The sequence below is a fragment of the Colobus angolensis genome, unplaced genomic scaffold, assembly GCF_000951035.1.
Source record: "Colobus angolensis palliatus isolate OR3802 unplaced genomic scaffold, Cang.pa_1.0 Scaffold205, whole genome shotgun sequence".
Taxonomy (NCBI): Eukaryota; Metazoa; Chordata; class Mammalia; order Primates; family Cercopithecidae; genus Colobus; species Colobus angolensis.
Window position 1 is genome coordinate 4405672 of NW_012115211.1, and position 15116 is coordinate 4420787.

The 15116-nt window shown below is 36.1% G+C and overlaps 1 protein-coding gene across 1 annotated transcript in view; it reads right to left on the reverse strand.

The window, feature by feature from the left end:
* The window catches only part of NBAS (neuroblastoma amplified sequence), a 406203-nt gene that overhangs the window by 276476 nt on the left and 114611 nt on the right, over positions 1-15116 (reverse strand). Inside the window, exon 21 of the mRNA XM_011942078.1 lies at positions 14973-15109. Coding sequence (XP_011797468.1) covers positions 14973-15109 — 137 coding nt within the window. The remainder of the gene's footprint in view (positions 1-14972; positions 15110-15116) is intronic.

Consider the following 15116-nt stretch of genomic DNA (forward strand, 5'->3'; position numbering starts at 1 on the left):
AAAAAAAAAAAAACACACTGAAGGCATCAATTATAGACAAGTCAGAAGAAAAGAACAGTAAATTTAAGGACACAGTAATAAAAAAATCCAAAATAAAATCAGTATAAAAAAGAACTTTTTTAAATGGGTTGTAAGATATGATCACATGGTCAACATACATATAATTTGGAGTCCCAGAAAAAAAAAGTGTGCATATTGGGAAGGAGAAACAGGGAAGAGAAAAAAATACTTGAAGAAATAATGACCATAAATTTCCTAAATTTGGTGAAACTCTTAAGTCCATAAATCCAAGGAGCTTGATAACCAACAACAAGAATAAAGACAAAGAAGAACACACCAAGGCATATAATAATAAAATGGCTCAAAACTAGTTATAAATAAAATCTTAAAAGCTCCAAAGAAAACAAGACACATTACGCAAAGAGAAACAAAGATAAGAATGACAGCAGACTTCTGCTTAAAGCAATACAAGCCAGAAGACAGAAGAGTACCTCCAATGAGGTACTAAACAAGTACAACTGTTAGCCTAGAATTCTATAGTCAAAAAAAAAATCTTCCAAAACTAAGCAAAGACTTCTCCAGAGACATAAAAGCAAAGAGAATTCAACAACAGCACTGCAAGGCATGCTAAAGAAAGTCTTTCAGGCTGAAGGAAACTGACACCAGATATAAATTGTATCTACACAAAGCAATGAAGAGGACTGGAAATGGTAAATATGTGTGTAAAAACAAAATACATTTTCAATTTTTAAAAATTACTGATTAGAGCAAAAATAACAAAAATGTATTATGGAGTTCATAACACACCCATCTAAAAGTTTAATGTATGGCAACAATAGTACAAAAGCCAGAAAGAGGAAAATGGAAAAATATTATTGTAAGTTCTTACATTATACATGAGGTACTACTAAACTATTTGAAGGCAGATTATAATAAGTTAAAGAAGTCTACTATAAACCCTAGAGTGACCACTAAAAAAAAAAAAAAAAAAAAAAATCAAAAGAAAGTGTAACAATTCAATGAAGGAGATTAAACGTAATCATAAAAATATTCAAATCAAAAGAAAACAGAAAAAGAAAAAAGGGGAAACAATGAAAAATTGAGACAAGTAGCAAACAGATATCGAAACAAATACCAAAAACGGGACAAGTAATAAACGAACACCAAATACCAACACATGGGACATGTAGTGAACAAATGAAAATATCAATGGGACAGCAGTAAACAAATACCAGTTTAAAACACCAGCTTTATACTGAACCACATTGAACCATGCCTTAAATACAAACGTTAAGTCTCAGCATGCCAATTAAAAGCTACAGATTGCCAGACTGGATAATACAGAAAGATCCCATTGTATGTTGTTCATAAATAACACACTTTAAATTGTTTTTAAAAGTCAATGTACATCCAACATTAGAAAAGCAAGAAAGGCATCTGACTTGAAGGACATGAGAATTTCATCACTGTTGAGAGGGAAAAACAGTTCTTTATGTTTTCCCAGAGTTTAGGTAAAATAATTCTCTTGAACCACTCCCTGTGATTAAGAGAAAAAGCTAATGTGCTGTGTTAGAAACCAGGATAGTGGCTCTCTTGGCTCTCTGGAGTGAGATGGCTAGAAGATGGTAAAAGGAGAGAGCACAAGGGATGCTGGTAATATTCTGTTTCTTAATCTTGTTCACTTTGTGAAAATTCATCAAGTTGCGCATTTATGATTTGTTCATTTTCCTGTATCCATAATTCAATTAAAAGTGAAATTTAAAACCTTAACCTCATTTGATGCAATGCTCACTAAGCACTTTTTTTATTAGTAATTTGGAAGCTCAGGTACCTCACACCAGGAAAGGGGCACTGTCTCAGATAATAAATCAAAGCATCAGTGTTATCAACAAGAAATATTCCTGTCTTAGTCCATTTATGCTGCTAGAACAAAATACCTGAGACTGGGTAATTTATAAAGAACGGAAATTTATGTCTCACAGTTTCAGAAGCTAGGAAACCCAAACTCAAGGGTTTGGTGTCTGGTGAGGGCCTAGTCTCTATTTCCAAGATAGTATCATGTCGCTGTGACCCCCAGAGGGGATGAAGGCTGTGTCCTCACACAGTGAAAGGATCAAAACAGCAAGAGAGCACTTCTTTCTCTCAAGCCTTTATAAGGGTGCTGATCCCATCATGCAGACTTGGCCTCCCAAAGGTCACACCGTTTAATACTGTTGCATTAAGAATAAAGTTTCAACATGAATTTTGGAGAGGGCATCATCAGTCGAACTATAGCAATTTCCTATTATAATTTTCTATTTTGTTCATTCATCTTCAGCCTTTTGCAAGCCTTTTTAGCGCACCTAAAATTAAAAGTTACCTATAATATAATCTATATTCCTATCAACATCTACAGAAAAAATTGCTGCTGCCACTCCTACAACCATATCCCCTATTATCACCACCATTACTGTCTAATGAACACCACTTATATGCTAGCAACTGTGCTAGATGATGTATCTCTTATGTTACTTAATCATAAATACCTCTACAATTTCCCATTTCACACTTGAAGAAACCGAAGCCAAGTGACTTTCCAAAAATAACACAGCTAGCATGTACTCACACAAGATGTATGCCCCTGTTTCTGACGGAATGCACCACTCTTTCCAGTATACTATACTACTACTTCTCCACATTGAGTATGTCAACACCATATGCCATGTGATCCCAACATGCATATATGTCATGGATTTTTTTTCACAGTTCCTATTACATGGCATCTAAACTTTTAGGATTAAATGCAATAGGCACACACTGAGGACAAAACTTTTCTTAAAATAATGCACGTCTTGTCAACAAAATATGATTTTGATTCTTAGCAGAAGTTTCTTCTTATAAATGCAATGCTTAAACAGGCTTGCCTATATCAGAAATTAGAAAAAGGGTTTATTTATATGTTAATTAAATATAGTGTGATAAACACACATGGCTGTTACAGACAAGCTTTACATACTAATGAAATGTGGGACCAAAAAGAATTATAGGGACTATTTATCTCAGGCAATAAAACCATTCAGAAGACGTTACAATCTATGTAAGAATCATACATTCTGAAATTATTGGTCAAGGTTTTTAGAGTTTGCAAGAAAATGAATAATGAAAGAAAACTCCATGAAAAGGGTATCATTTGGTATCTGACTCTAGTAATAGCATCCTTCTTTTTAAGAGAACACATTAGTTTAAAAAAAAAGACTCTCTCAAAGATTTCTTAATTTCAAATAAAAATGGAAACTGCAAAACACTGGAAAATAGTTACATTCGCACTAAAAGAGTAATAAAATTAAAATTATTTATTAAAATAATTCCCTATTTCTGAACCTCTTTCACTAATGCCTCTCAGGTTTTTTGCTCTAAAAGCAAAATAATCCCTTTCTGCTTATCTCATGAACACGCTGTGTGAACTATATGTGAAACATAAAGTTGGTAGGTACACTTAAAAACAAATGTTCCATACTCAATCATGAGATGTTTGTTGAATAAAAGAGGAAATGGGTTAATTAATTAGCATACCTTCATTTCCTTAGGACTCCCCAGAGTACCAGATGCATAACAAATATCAATGTCAACATACTTCCAAGACCCCAAAAAACTACTCTGAAATAATACTGACTTACACCTTCTTAATCAGAGAGCTCGCCTTAAAGCCATTTTTTTTTCTTTAAATGGGAAGATAAGAACTCATTCTATCAAGATCTAAAGTGCCCACAGTGCCAGGAGACATGCAAACCAATTACCCCTACCACAGATCCTAACCCTGTTCCCAGCCAATAGAGGCTGTTAGGCCTTTCTTAGCTAATACAACCACAAGGTTATTCTTGGATTCACAAACTGGCAGCATATCCCACCCTGTTAAGTACTCTGTGGACTCCTCTTTGCGGACAGTCACCTCAGAAGGCCAAATACTTTTTCCAAGCCCGAAATATAAAGCCATTTTATTTTCTTTCCTCACAGCAGCTCAGAAATAAACTGCACATAGGGGAATTGAATTTTGATTAGGTAACTAATCAAGTTTCCAATGTTAAAGGGAAAAGAAACATTTTTATGTCTCCCTGGAGAATCAAAAAAGTAAATGCAATGCCCTAATCTTTCCATAAATATTTCATCATCCAGTCTACAGTTTAGGTGATATTTTATTACCACAACAGAATTAGGGTAGAACTAGAATACCAAATGAAAATTACTTCTTTTTAAATTTCAGGGAATACAAAAAGAAGTAACAGGACTAGGCTATATAAAAGCATAAATAAAGAGAGGTTCATCTTTGTTTACTAGAAATATGCTACACTAATTCATTTTCACCTAACAAGTTAATTGGGAATATGTTTTGTACTCTGTGAATAAGCAATATGATACAGACAAAGCCTCAGTATGTGAAATACTTTGGATTAAATATACATTTAGACACTTCTTTCCTATTCAAATTTCCCAACATCAAAAACATACTCAATTTTCAAGGCCTAGATCCAGATCTTATCTTTTCCAGTAAGGCTTTCCTGATTCACTTCCTTTGCAACAGAAAGTTGCATCTCTCCCATCTCTAAGCCTATCTACACTCCTCATATAATGCATTTTAAGATAGTTGTATCTATCTTAAAGTTGTATCTAACCTGTCTGATCTTCCCCACTAGAAGACAAATTTATCTGTGGACAGGTACCACGTCTGATTCACATTTCTATTTATTTACTGAATCAAATATAGTTCCTTTATATGGAACACAAGTATTCCCTAAATATTTCTGATATAATATAAAATTTATATGACTCACATTTTCGTTAAACTGTTCTTTCAATGAAAGTGAAACAATATAAAGCAATTTAGAAATGTTTCAACTTATTTTTCTTTTTTTCAGCATCAGGTTCATCGTTGATGCTTTCATTTTTAAATGAGCTTACATGTACTCATGATTAATTATAAACTTCACTCAAAAGAAGGTTAAAATTCAAAAGCCAATAGCTGCTTTGCAAGAAACATTAACATTCTTCTTACGGAAGACAACTTCCTGGAATATCCATAAAACTATGAAACGATACCAACAGTAATTGATTCTGGGACTGTCTGGGAGAAAAAGATAATTTACCTTCTCTTATTTATTTATTCATTTTAGAGACAGGGTCTTGCTCTGTTGCCCAGACTGGAGTGCAGTGGTGTGGTCACAGCTGACTATAACCTTGAACCCCAGAGCTCAAATGATCCTCAAACCTCAGCCTCCCTAGTAGCTGGAACTACAGAAGCGTGCCACCATGCTCAGCTAATTATTTTTATTAGCTAATAGAGACAGGGTCTTACTACATTGCCCAGCTAGTCTCAAATACCTACCCCCAAGCTCTCCTCTTGCCTTGGCCTCCCAAAGTGCCGAGATTATAGGCATGAGCCACCACATCCAGCCAATTTACATTCTAAATTGAAAGCTGCCTAGAGTCCATTCTGATGTCAAAAAAAAAGATAGTTCAAATTATTTCATTTCTGGAAAATCATAAACTAATGTAATTATCAAAATATCATCCACTTAAGCCTTAAAATATAGTTAAAAGTAGACTTCTATCAACCTTTCATTTGTGAAGAACTGGAATATCCTCTGATCTTTTTAAAGGTGAGTTTCTTATTAATGATTTAAATTATAAAGTGAATCAATTTGACCTATATCAAATTTGTTCTACTGGAAATTTTAGTAATATGAATATTGATGTTTTGTTTTCACATCATAAGTTTTATGCTGCTGTAATAACATAAAAATTCTCCACGTTTGCCTATTCAAATCCATGAGTTGTAAAATAAAGTATCAGAAGACATACTAGAAGTTCCCTTCAGGTTGGATACTCTCTTTATCACCAAAAGATGAAGAAGAGGTTCTTCAAACGGGTTCAGGCAAAAAATAGTGACATAATCTCCCATGTCAAACTGGAGTTTATCTCCATCCTTTACAGTTTTGCAGCATAAACAGAAACATGACCCACAGGTAGAAACCATTCTAAATCTTATTTAATCTTAATATTAATTTCACCAGAAGTATATCATACCTTGAGAACATTACACTAAAAAAAAAAAAAGTCAATAAATGACAAGTACTGTATTTCCACTTACATGCCATACCTAGAGAAGTCAGATTCATTAAGACACAAAGCTGAAATGTGGTTGCCAAGGGCTAGGTGGGAGGATGGGGAGATGTTTAATAGGTATAGAGTTTCAGTTTTGCAAGATAAAAAGAGTTCTAGAGATTGGCTGCATAGCAATGTGAATGTACTTAACAATGTTGAACTGTACACTTAAAAATAGTTAAGATGGTAAATTTTACGTTAGGTGTATTTTACAATTCAATATTTTTTAAGATAAAATTCAAAGTGTATTATGGCCAAATGGTCCTAATGGTCCCTATGCTCAACTGAGTCAACAAGATAAAAAGATACAAATTGTGATTTATGAATGCAAAAAAGATGTATTCGCTCTGAATAGGATTGTGGAAGACGATAACTACAATTATGTCCATGCTTACAGTCTGAGAAAGTCAGTAACACGTTTTCTTTACCGATTCAGTTTCAAGAAAATCTTATTTAGTTTGTCACACTACCTTGCATTTTCTAAATCTGCTCACATAATCATTTATTCATTCAACAGTCATTAACCATCATTTCATGTATGTACTATATTCACAGCACTTTATTAGGAGATATGTGTTAGTGTTGTTATTTTTAAAAAAAAATGTCACAAGATACTATGACCTCTGCAAACAGAGTAATACCCTCCAAATTGGTCACCAGAAGGCCCTCCAGTATGGGTAAGCGACAATGACTCATCAGTAGGGAGAAAAGAATGCCAGACTTCTTTACCCAATGACACTCCCCAGTGAAAAATGGGAATTGGAAAACTTCTGGAAACCCTGAATTTCCTGTTGCACCATCAAGTGGGGCAGAGAGCACAAAAGGAACAAGGCCCAAGGAAAGCAGGAACGACCCAGGGTTAGCAAGAGAATAAAGTACCAAAGGCATCAGTTAAAGCATGTAGAGCACAAAGAGGTCCTAGGGAAAAACACTTCTGCCAACAGGATTGTCATACAATCTGTCACGCTGTTTTGCAACATTGTTCTAATGAAGGCAGGTGACTGTGCTTTCTGTGCTCTAGGAAAACAGCAGTTTCTGAAGATGGGGACTAGGTACATATTGAAGATTAAGTTGGCATCCTATGTGATCTAAACCACTGCTGACCTAAAATTGTTCACTCAGTCACTTTTTATTTTTAGCCTTACTGATAAGCCATAAAATTATTGTGAAACCAAAGGTCAAGAATAATTAGAAGACAACAGATAATCCATCCACGCAATCAAATTCAGAAACGCTGAAAACATATTTTCATACTTTACTCAATTACAGTCCATCTGCATGTTACAGCAAGCTTTTCACACTCAAACTTTCAATCATCAAATAACCTAACTAAACTTAGATACAAGCAAGCAAATTGCCAGATACTATAGTAACAGCTTTCCTTTTCTTTCTTATTTATTTATTTATTTTTTTGAGACACAGTCTCACTCTGTCGCCAGGCTGGAGTGCAGTTGTGCAATCTTGGCTCACTGCAGCCTCCGCCTCCCGGGTTCAAGCGCTTCTCCTGCCTCAGCCTCTTGAGTACCTGGGACTATAGGTGTGTGCCACCACACCCAGCTAATTTTTGTATTTTTAGTAGAGACGGGGTTTCACCATGTTGGCTAGGACGGTCTCGATCTCTTGACCTCATGATCCACCCGCCTCAGCTTCCCAAAGTGCTGGGATTACAGGCGTGAGCCACCGCACCCGGCCTAGTAACAGCTTTTCTAAGAGGGCAAGAAGAATCAACAGAGATTCCATCAACAGAGTTTTTCCACTTATACTATAAAATATTTTAAATACTGCAATATTTCAAATACACTAACTATAATTCAATATTTTCTTATTGATTCTGGAGATAATCTAGGAATATAAATGAGTATCAATTCTCATTGTTCAGTAAACATATAATTGTCAAATGATTTCTTAATGAACAGATATGGTAAAACAAGAGTTTATTTCCCGATATTGAAAGTAAATGAAGTCTACATGCGATGTGGTATCCCGGACTGTATCCTCAAACAGAAAAAGGATATTAGTTTAGAAAAAAAAAAACTGTTAAATCCAAATAAATCTGTAGTTAGCTCACAGTACTGTACAGTCAGTTCTGCTATAATGTTTTAAAATGCAAATTTGTTCCAATGAATGGCTATATTAGGAAACAACTTAAGTGTAACACAAATTTCCTATTTGCTGATGCACAATTTCATCTTTCAGAAGCATCAGGTGAACATGGAAAACTGCCCCCTGCTGAACCAAGCCACGCTGGATTCTGTGTGCATGTATATTCCTCAAACATCTACCAGCTATTTCAGTTCACCAAGTGTGTGAGAAGCAACTGCCATCCACAGCTAGTGTTACAACTCTCCATGAGATTTCTGATCACCCTCCTTTCTCCACTTCCCAGTAGCTCACAAACTGCAACTCTTCTGATACCCAGCTTCCATAAACAAGGTCTTATCCAGGTGTTTTTCAAGGTAAAGGGCCATATTTTACTATGTAAGTATTTCTTAACCATTCAATACACGTAAAACTATGCTGCAATTTTTTTTTTTTTTTTTTTTTTTTTTTTTTTTTTTGAGACAGAGTCTCACTCTGTCATCAGGTTGGAGTGCAGTGCGTGATCTAGACTCACTGCAACCTCTGCCTCATGGGTTCAAGCGATTCTCCTGCCTCAGCCTCCTGAGTAGCTGGGATTACAGGTGTGTGCCACCACGCCTGGCTAATTTTCGTATTTTTAGTAGAGATGGGTTTTCATCATGTTGGCCAGGCTGGTCTCAAACTCCTGACCTCAGGTGATCTGCCCACCTTGGCTTCCCAAAGTGCTGGGATTACTTTGGGTAAGCCACTGCACCCAGCCTATGCTACAATTTTTGTTACGTTACTAAATATGTTCCAGTGAGCAAACTTCTTGAGTATTATACCATTAATCCCCTTTTTCTCACATGCCCTGTGGTTTTCACTAAATAATTCTGTATAATGCAGTGACTTTTAGGAATTCATGTGTCACATTATAGCAGAATGGACTATTTCAGTGCTAATTTCTAATTCTGACAAATATGCTGTAGTCATATAAGAAGGAAAACAAAAACCTAGGTGAATAGTATATAAGAATTATCTGTGTTACCTTTGCAACTGTTCTGTATACATATTCCAGTAAGAAGCTTAAAGCAATAAGTATATGAAGTAAATAAGCACGTAAGGCCAAGGCTTCAGCATGGGATTCTGTAGTAATAATAATTGCTAACACTAAAGTAACACTTAGTTGGTGCCAAGCACTTTCCTCAGTAGTTGATATACATTAACTCATTAATCATTCTCACAACACTATGAAGTAAGTGTTATGAGCATATCCATTTTACAAGTGAGAAGACTGTAGCACAGTTAAGAAACCCAAGATCACAAACCTAGGCAGCTAGATAGTCAATACTCTTACTCCTACGCTACACTATTTCAACAGACAACTGCTCACAATACAATCTTTTAAACAAATTGTATTCGTCACTCAGGAAATATTTTTAAATAGAAAAAGAGCAAAAATGAAAAATCTAAATAATCTTTCTGAAATATGCTATAGGCACCAAAACATATCCCACTGACAAAATGTTTCTTCTAACAGAAAATCTCTATTATCTCAAGTTGTGGAAGCTAACAAAGACTGTAAGAAATGTCACCTTTATAATTTAAAACAGCCAACTAGAATATCATATGAAAACATTTTATAACAGTTACAAACTCAGAATAGGTGGCTATAAAAAGATGCATGACCTATGACAGCAAATGTAATTTCAAAGCTTTATAAAACTTGCTCACATTTCATCAATGTCAAATACACATGATGATTTAAGACTGACAATATAAAACACAAAAATAGCACATAATTTAGAAGTTTCCCATCTTTCATAATCATAAAATGTGTTTGAATCGAAAGTGGTTAATCAAATGTTGGTTAAATGTCAAGGCAAAAGTTCTGCCAGTGGGATCTCAAAACAGAGCAGGTAATAGGTCAACTTGGCATAACTTACTATTGTTTTGCAAAATTTAATGTAGCTTGATCTCTAAAATCTAAAATTCTATCTACCCTTCTATGTACTTAATTTGTGGTCCCTAAGTCACTCATTCATTCAAAAAAATACTTCCTGAGCTACTGGTTTGTACTAGGCACTGTTCTTAGTACTGCAGCTACATTCACGAGCAAGAGGCAAAGTCCTTCTTGCCTTACATTTATCCATTCATTTATTCATTCATTCAACAAGTATTTAATGAGTGCCTACAACATTTCAGGCAATATTCTAATTGCAGGAGATAAGGATGGAAACAAAACACACAAAATCGCTGTCCACTGGAGCTGCTATTTCAGAAGGGGAAACAGACAATAAATAAGATAAATAAGTAAAACACAAATTAATTAGATTACTATATAATAAATGCTAGGAAGAAAATAAAGCAGAGAAGGAAGATTTAAAATGAGAGTAGAATTTTAAATAAATTTTTAAATAGGAAGGCCAAGGAAGATCAGATAAAGTAGAGAACACAAATAACCATGTAACATATTAGGAGTAAGTACTATGAAGAGAAACAGAGTATAGGCAGAAAGCAAGGGCAAAGTGAAGCTTATATGAAAAATGTGGTCAGGGAAGATCTTTATGAAGAGATTAAGTTGAATAGAGATTCAGAATGAAGTAAGAGACCCAGTCACAGCATGACACAGGAGAAGGGCACACTAAATTAAAAAGACCCAGGGCAGGAGCAGGCTTGGCAAGGTCAAGGAACAGTCAGAGGCCTGTGTGGCAGGAGTGGAGAGCGCAGGTGGCTCTAAGCAATCCTCCTAACAGCTGGCTGAAGACTGCACAGCAAGACAGGCATTTGGAGAGCCACACACGTAGAGTCTAGTGACTTGTTTCAATTCAAGTCACTAATTGACTTGAAATCAATTCAACAGATTATTAAAAAGTCATTATTACTTGCAAAATATAAGTGGAGGAGTTAAAGAAAAGAGCAGAATGAAACAGGCTGAGCCACTGAGCAATGCACACTCTCATAGAAGAATAAGGCACACACATGGAAAGCTAACAGCCATCCAAGACAGTCAGGGAATGTCAAGGTCATTTTATTAGTTTTCAGCATTGCTACTGAGGAGAAAAAAGAAAAGAGCAGAATGAACTGCAATTACTTATTTAGGGTATGTTTAACTTTTCTTTCTTCCTCATTTGACAGCATGATGCTGTAACAGGAAGTGCTCCTGCTTTGTAAAGCATCCCTGATCACTCCTGCTGAAGAGGAGCTATGCTCTACTCATCCTCAGTCCCTACCACAGCTCCAGGCACGTTTGAGGTGCCCAGCCAATGGTGCGGGGAAAATGGAGGAAAGCACTCACGCACCAACAAACAGGACACTGCTCATCTGAACTAATGCTTCCAAGTCATTTGAAAATGAATATCAAGTATTCAAAGAACCCTTACGATGGAAATAATTTCTATATCTTACTGCTCTACTTGTCATTTAGGGTAAAGCTTCAATTAGAATAAAAGAGTTCCATCCTTAACGATGGGTTGAAACAGCAGTTGAACCCTTCAGGACCTCGGTAAACACAGACCTCGGCTTCTTCAGGTTAGCAAGTGAAAGTCCATCTGCACTCCCTGCAGGATACTTCAAAACCTCTTTTTTAAATGACACAAGAGGACCTAATTTATGCAGTCAGCAAACATTTTCAGTATACTCACTATACAAGCGCCACCCTAACCGGAATCTGAACATAAGGAAGAGATGCTCTCTGTCTTTAAGAGTTAGTCTGGCATTTATTACAGAAGGAAATGAGGGACAAAGGCAGAAATAAGTATGACTAAAACACAATGTAAAAGGTGTTACACTATGAAAATAAAGAATTATGAGAGTACAGGGAAAGGAGTAACTTACAGAAATCCTCATAGAAGAGGTTCTGTCTGAAGCACAACTGTGATTTTGCTTTGCAGTAACTATGATATGGTTTAGATGTTTGTTCCCTCCAAATCTCACACTCAAATGTGATTCCCAATGCTGGAGATGGGGTTTGGGTGGGGGGCAACTGGATATGAGGGCAGATTTCTCATTAGTGGTTCAGCACCATCCCCTTGGTGATGAGTGAGTTCTCACTCAGTTAGTTCTGGTTAAGAGTCTGGGACCTCCCCCTTCTCTCTCTTGCTTCCCTCTCACACTGCCCCTTCACCTTCCGCCATGACTGGAAATTTCCTGAGGCTCTCACCAGAAGCAGATGCCAGTGTTATGCTTCTTGTACAGTCTGCGCAACTGTGAGCCAATTAAACCTTCTCTCTTTATAAATTACCCAGCCTCAGGTATTTCTCTGTGGCAACAAAAACAGACTAATATAAACATAAATTATGAAAGGACAGAGATATTATTGTAACCTATTGTTCATTCTATTTACTACTATAGAAATAAAATAGTGTGAAAGACTTTCTTGAGAATAAAGGTTAATTTTAAAAAACTATTTTTTTCCAAATGTGTTTAAAAATGAGCATAACTTAAGAACTCATAGGAAATCAGTCTCTTCAAAGTTTGTCTAAACAACATATTCCCAAACAATGATTCAAAATAACATTATATTCTTTTCATCATACCCTGCTGCAATAGGGTATGACTAAACTATTGATCACAATTTAAACTGGTTCTTGTGGCAGGCCCCATAAAGGAACCACAGGGCATTCAAAGGTAGTGTGGCATTGGGTACTGTGCAACTCTTTTGCAAACCAACTTTCAAATTTCAGGTTAAAATCAAATGCTTATCGAAGCAATCATCAGAAAACACTGACAATAAATGCATCCAAATCTGAGGAGATGGGGGAGGCCCTTCAGGGTGGTATGGCCTAGACGAATGCATCCAAATCTAAGGAGAAACTGCCTTTAAAAAAACCATTAAGAGACAGTAGCCCTTTTCTCTATACTAACAATTTATAGTAGGAAAGGTAATTTCCATTCAGATTAGATTCATTCTGCAAGGAGGCAGAGAACAATAGATATAATTATATACTGAAAACATGCATAAAATGTATTTATGAAATATCATTTGCATTATCCCTCACTATACAGATCTAAAATTATTTGAAAATGAAAAAAGCATCCTGAGCTTTTTCTTTTTCTTCTTCTTCTTTTTTTTTAGATGGAATCTCACTCTGTTGCCCAGGCTGGAGTGCAGTGGCATGATCTCAGCTAACTGCAAGCTCTGCCTCCTGGGTTCACACCATTCTCCGGCCTCAGTCTCCTGAGTAGCTGGGACTACAGGCACCCGCCGCCACGCCTGGCTAATTTTTAATATTTTTACTAGAGACAGGGTTTCACCGTGTTAGCCAGGATGGTCTTGATCTCCTGACCTCGTGGTCCGCCCGACTTGGCCTCCCAAAGTGCTGGGATTACAAGGAGTGAGCCACCATGCTCAGTCCTTTTTCTTGATTTTTATCAAAACAAAGAGTTACTTTTCAAGGACTAACACTAACGTAAACCAAGGAGTTTATAATATATTCTCGGTGCTTACTGATCTACAACTTTAAATACAGGTTCAAATTCTGGCTGCACATATATAGATTTCAGCATGCTACTAAACTTCTGTAAATCTCAGCTTTCTGTAATAACAGGATAATACCAAAATTACTTGAAGACCAGAAATAAATAAGTGCCAAATACATAGTAATTACTCTACATATATTGACCATCATCATTAATACCCATGCCTAGAAATAGGATATTGAGTGGAGGCAGCAAGGGAGGAATGAGGAAGCCAAATGATCCCCGTAATTTGAGTAACATCTCTTAGCACTGTAAGTTTCCAGTAGCTGAAATTAGTAAAAATGATTTCAGTCAGAATTATCTTAACAGTGCACTACAGGGTACTTTACGGTATACTATAGTTAGCAACCAGATATAATAATTATCAATTCTGGTGTTACTAAAAATATGCAAAGTGAGTAAGTAAGACACGGACTGCCAACCCATTTTAAAAATGAGTAACTCAAATGCAGAAAAGATAAATCATGTAGTTAACCATTGAGCCACACTTACCAGTGGGCTAGCTCACCGCAGGTAAAAGTTTACACAAATGGATGTGTCATCTTACTCTTTTGTCTTCTGCCTCTGTTCAGTAACTGACCTAAGCAAAGTATGCTCAGCCCTCCTGTTTCCTCCCAGGTGCCATTCAGGTCTGGGGCAAATGGCCTACCTGTTTTTGAGTTATCAGTGAGACAAATGTACTCCCTCTCCTTTATTCTCAAGAACAGATGTTCTGGCCTCTGGAAGACTACCAGGTGGTAATATAGGGACTCAATGGTTCCAACACAGGCTTTGACACTGTATCACATGCTGCAACCCAATTATCAAATTGCCGTGAACTGAGAGAAGGAGCATTAGTCTAGTGGTTAAAGCAATATTTCAGTTTCCCATTTGTCTTTGTGCCTGTGGTATTTCCTATGAAGAAAGGGTTGCTAAGAAAAGGTAGATGCAGTATCCCTGGGTTTCTGGGTCTTCCCATCTAATACTGTCAAAAACACGCTTCAATTTCTAAAAGATACAACTACCTCAGACATATATTATCCTAAAACCTGTTCTTAACCAGAAAACAGTACGTACTAAATACAAAGAAATAAAATCAGGAGGCTTTCAAAAAAAAGGAAAAAGTTGTGCTCGTTAAGGTAATTCTGTTATGCTAGAAACACTTTGGCTTCAGGACCATTTATAATAATTTTTTATCAGGAAAAAAGTTTAAATATATTACATTAAATTTTTTTTTTAATTTTAAGGTGTTCAGCATGACAAAAAATTATCAATATATAGAAAGAAGGTAAAATTCTGTTAACATAGTCACATACCAAGCTTCGGGCAGCAAAACAGAATATTCATGTGGAGAAGTGGTCTCTGGAAAGTTGGAAAGAATCGCAAGGCGATGAGGAAGCAGGTCGGAGCCATGATAAGTAAACAGAATTTCTAGAGCTTGTACATTACTTTCCTGTACA